General features: G+C 35.9%; 2 protein-coding genes across 2 annotated transcripts in view; one reads left to right on the plus strand and one right to left on the minus strand.

Moving 5' to 3' along the window:
• LOC137975377 (transmembrane protein 208-like) overlaps positions 1-1321 on the minus strand; it is a 6452-nt gene extending 5131 nt beyond the window's left edge. The window contains exons 1-2 of the mRNA XM_068822488.1: positions 1236-1321; positions 732-791 (exon numbers count right to left, since the gene is read on the minus strand). Of these exons, the coding sequence (XP_068678589.1) occupies positions 732-791; positions 1236-1250 (75 nt within the window). The 5' untranslated portion in view covers positions 1251-1321. The remainder of the gene's footprint in view (positions 1-731; positions 792-1235) is intronic.
• A 728-nt stretch (positions 1322-2049) lies between these two features.
• Positions 2050-2595, plus strand: part of LOC138010181 (uncharacterized) — a 9616-nt gene continuing 9070 nt past the window's right edge. Inside the window, exon 1 of the mRNA XM_068857125.1 lies at positions 2050-2108. Coding sequence (XP_068713226.1) covers positions 2050-2108 — 59 coding nt within the window. The remainder of the gene's footprint in view (positions 2109-2595) is intronic.

Consider the following 2595-nt stretch of genomic DNA (forward strand, 5'->3'; position numbering starts at 1 on the left):
ATACTATACAACTGAGTACAATGAAATATTCCTTTGCAACTCTTGGTGCATTTCAATGTTCTTTCCAGCACCAGGATCTATACCAAAAGCTGGAATGATCTGTAATAGCTTCTTGAAGGTAATGGAGGGGACATTTTTTACTGGTTAACTCATTGACCCCTCAGGAGCCACAGGGATGCTCCCAGTTGAAGAGTAAAATTGTCTGGCGTTGAGAGTAAAATCTGTTAAGTCTCACTCCCAGAAGTCAAAAAAAACCAGCAGGAATATGCTACTATAAATAAACTCATGCCCCTAACCATTAATAATATTATTTTGGCTGAAGATGATGTTCGAAACATCGAAACATGTTGGACCGTAAATTCAATGTTACAAAGGCATCTGCATTTCCCCCCCCCCCCCCCCCCTTTCCCACCCACTTACTTACTTTGAGGCCCTATGTGTTGGCCTGGTCAAAGTTTTAAGCAGGATGTACCCGAATGCTAAGTAACAACAACTTTGCGTCGATGCATTTAAATTATCATTGACACAAACTTTGTTCTATGAAGGATGGAATTAACCTATTGAATCCTGAACTACCCACACTGACGAGTAAAATTGTGTGCCGTTAGACACAGTAAAATCTCACTCCTAGACAGAGTAAAGTCTCACTCCAAGGGGTCAATTTAGAAAAATCAAAATTCATATATTAAACAAGACAGAAATCTACCCTTCAATGCAGTGAACTAACTTACCCATGTGAACCAACTTGAGTTATAATTGAAAAATGTGAATCTAAAAATAATATATGTCACCTGAAACATCAAGAAAATTATTCCATAATTATTATTAGTAGTACATACTAATTTGAAATAATCATCATATGTGTCATCATGATTATGATAGAAGCAATATTTAAAAAACTAGAAGCAAAGTCACATATACTTTGTTTCAAAGCAAACAAGCAGATTTGGGTCCAATATTACAGTGCTTCAAGGCAGTATACTTAACTGTCTAATCACAGACAAAACACCTCTTACACTAAGTTAGATTGTGTTTAAAGACCATTGAACCTTTCACACAAAATTTTGGGGCTAAAATAGACAAAATGAAAAATATTTCAGTTTAGGAGAACACCAGCTTCAAAAGGAAATGCATTCTCTGTGACCTTGAAGAAAAACCTTCTAGGTAAAGAGGGTACACTTTTATCAATAACCACAATTTAATGACTGTAGCAAGAACAAACATGAATATAATACCTCGACACTTATCATGACTTTTGCATAAAAATCCAATGTTGAATTGTTTTCTTCTAAAATTTGCTTCTGTCCCTTTGTAGCTTGCTTTTGGGCTTTAAGGGGCAATTAAATTCATAAATTAGAAATAAAATATATTGTTTTAATCATTCCTTTCTGTAATAAATTGTGATCACTTAAAATGCAGTAAAAACTATTTAAGAAATTTAATTAAAATTATACAATTATTAACTAGAACTTAATGAATTTTAGTTGAAAAGCTATTGGCCATTTTTGCTACAAAGCAATTTAAAGTATTTAGTCACTTTTGACCAAAGTTGTCTTCTTATGCTGGTATTGATTTAAAAAGAAGACAACTAAATGCTGCTCATATGCCCATTGATTTCCAGTTTCTCTTGGGACTTACTATGGTCCGAAGAGAAAACAAAAACAATACATATGCAAAATGTGGGGGGACAAAAAACCGGGGTGGTACTCGATGTATCCCTGGTTGGGGAGGTGCGGCGCGGCCCCTCATACCCTGACCCTGTTTAAGACAAATATCGCTGATTTTCCTACCCATTTTAAGACAGAATTCCGATTTTTGATACCCTGTTTAAGACATTTAACCCAGTTTAAGACAAAAATTGATAAATCGATAACCTGAATAACAAAAAAAATTCTAAATTCGATGCCCTGTTCAACACAAAAATCCCGAAAACCATACCCTGGCTGGCCGCACGTCCCCATTAAGCCCTTATAAGGGAGTACCCCCCCCCCCCCCCCCCCGGGGACAAAAAGAGTATCATGTGTTTTTTGAAGTAACCTACTTTACAAAATGAGTGGAAGTTGTTTCAGTTTTACAAAAATAACCATTGCAACCAGGAACCACATAAGGTAATTGAGATCAAATGAGCCAATCAGAATACTAGCAAACACAACATCCAAGTTTGTAACTTAAATACAACAAATATTGCCGTATCATGGACTTTTACAAATTAGCCAATACACTTATTACCTCAAAGTTAACTTTGAGTATTACATTGAGCACACGCATGAGTTTCCAATACATTAGTTTTTGCGGCATCTGTAACAATGTACCAAAAGCTCCCCTTTACCAACTGTCGGTTAACTGTTCGACAATAGTTGGCCATAAACAAAAAACAGTTGGTTGTCTGTATGTGTTTTATTTGTCTCATAGGACCTAACTTCACCTCTTGCTGATCTTTCAGAAACTTCTAAGTGGACGAAAACTGGTGTTCACAATATTACTCAAGTGCCCAAAGATGTCCAAGGACTCCTTACTTGCTCACCGGGTGTTAATAAGTCATTAATATCAAGTCATTGTGTTACGAACGTAAAAATAGATTTCAAAACTCGTTCT

Source organism: Montipora foliosa, chromosome 1, assembly GCF_036669935.1.
Source record: "Montipora foliosa isolate CH-2021 chromosome 1, ASM3666993v2, whole genome shotgun sequence".
Taxonomy (NCBI): domain Eukaryota; kingdom Metazoa; phylum Cnidaria; class Anthozoa; order Scleractinia; family Acroporidae; genus Montipora; species Montipora foliosa.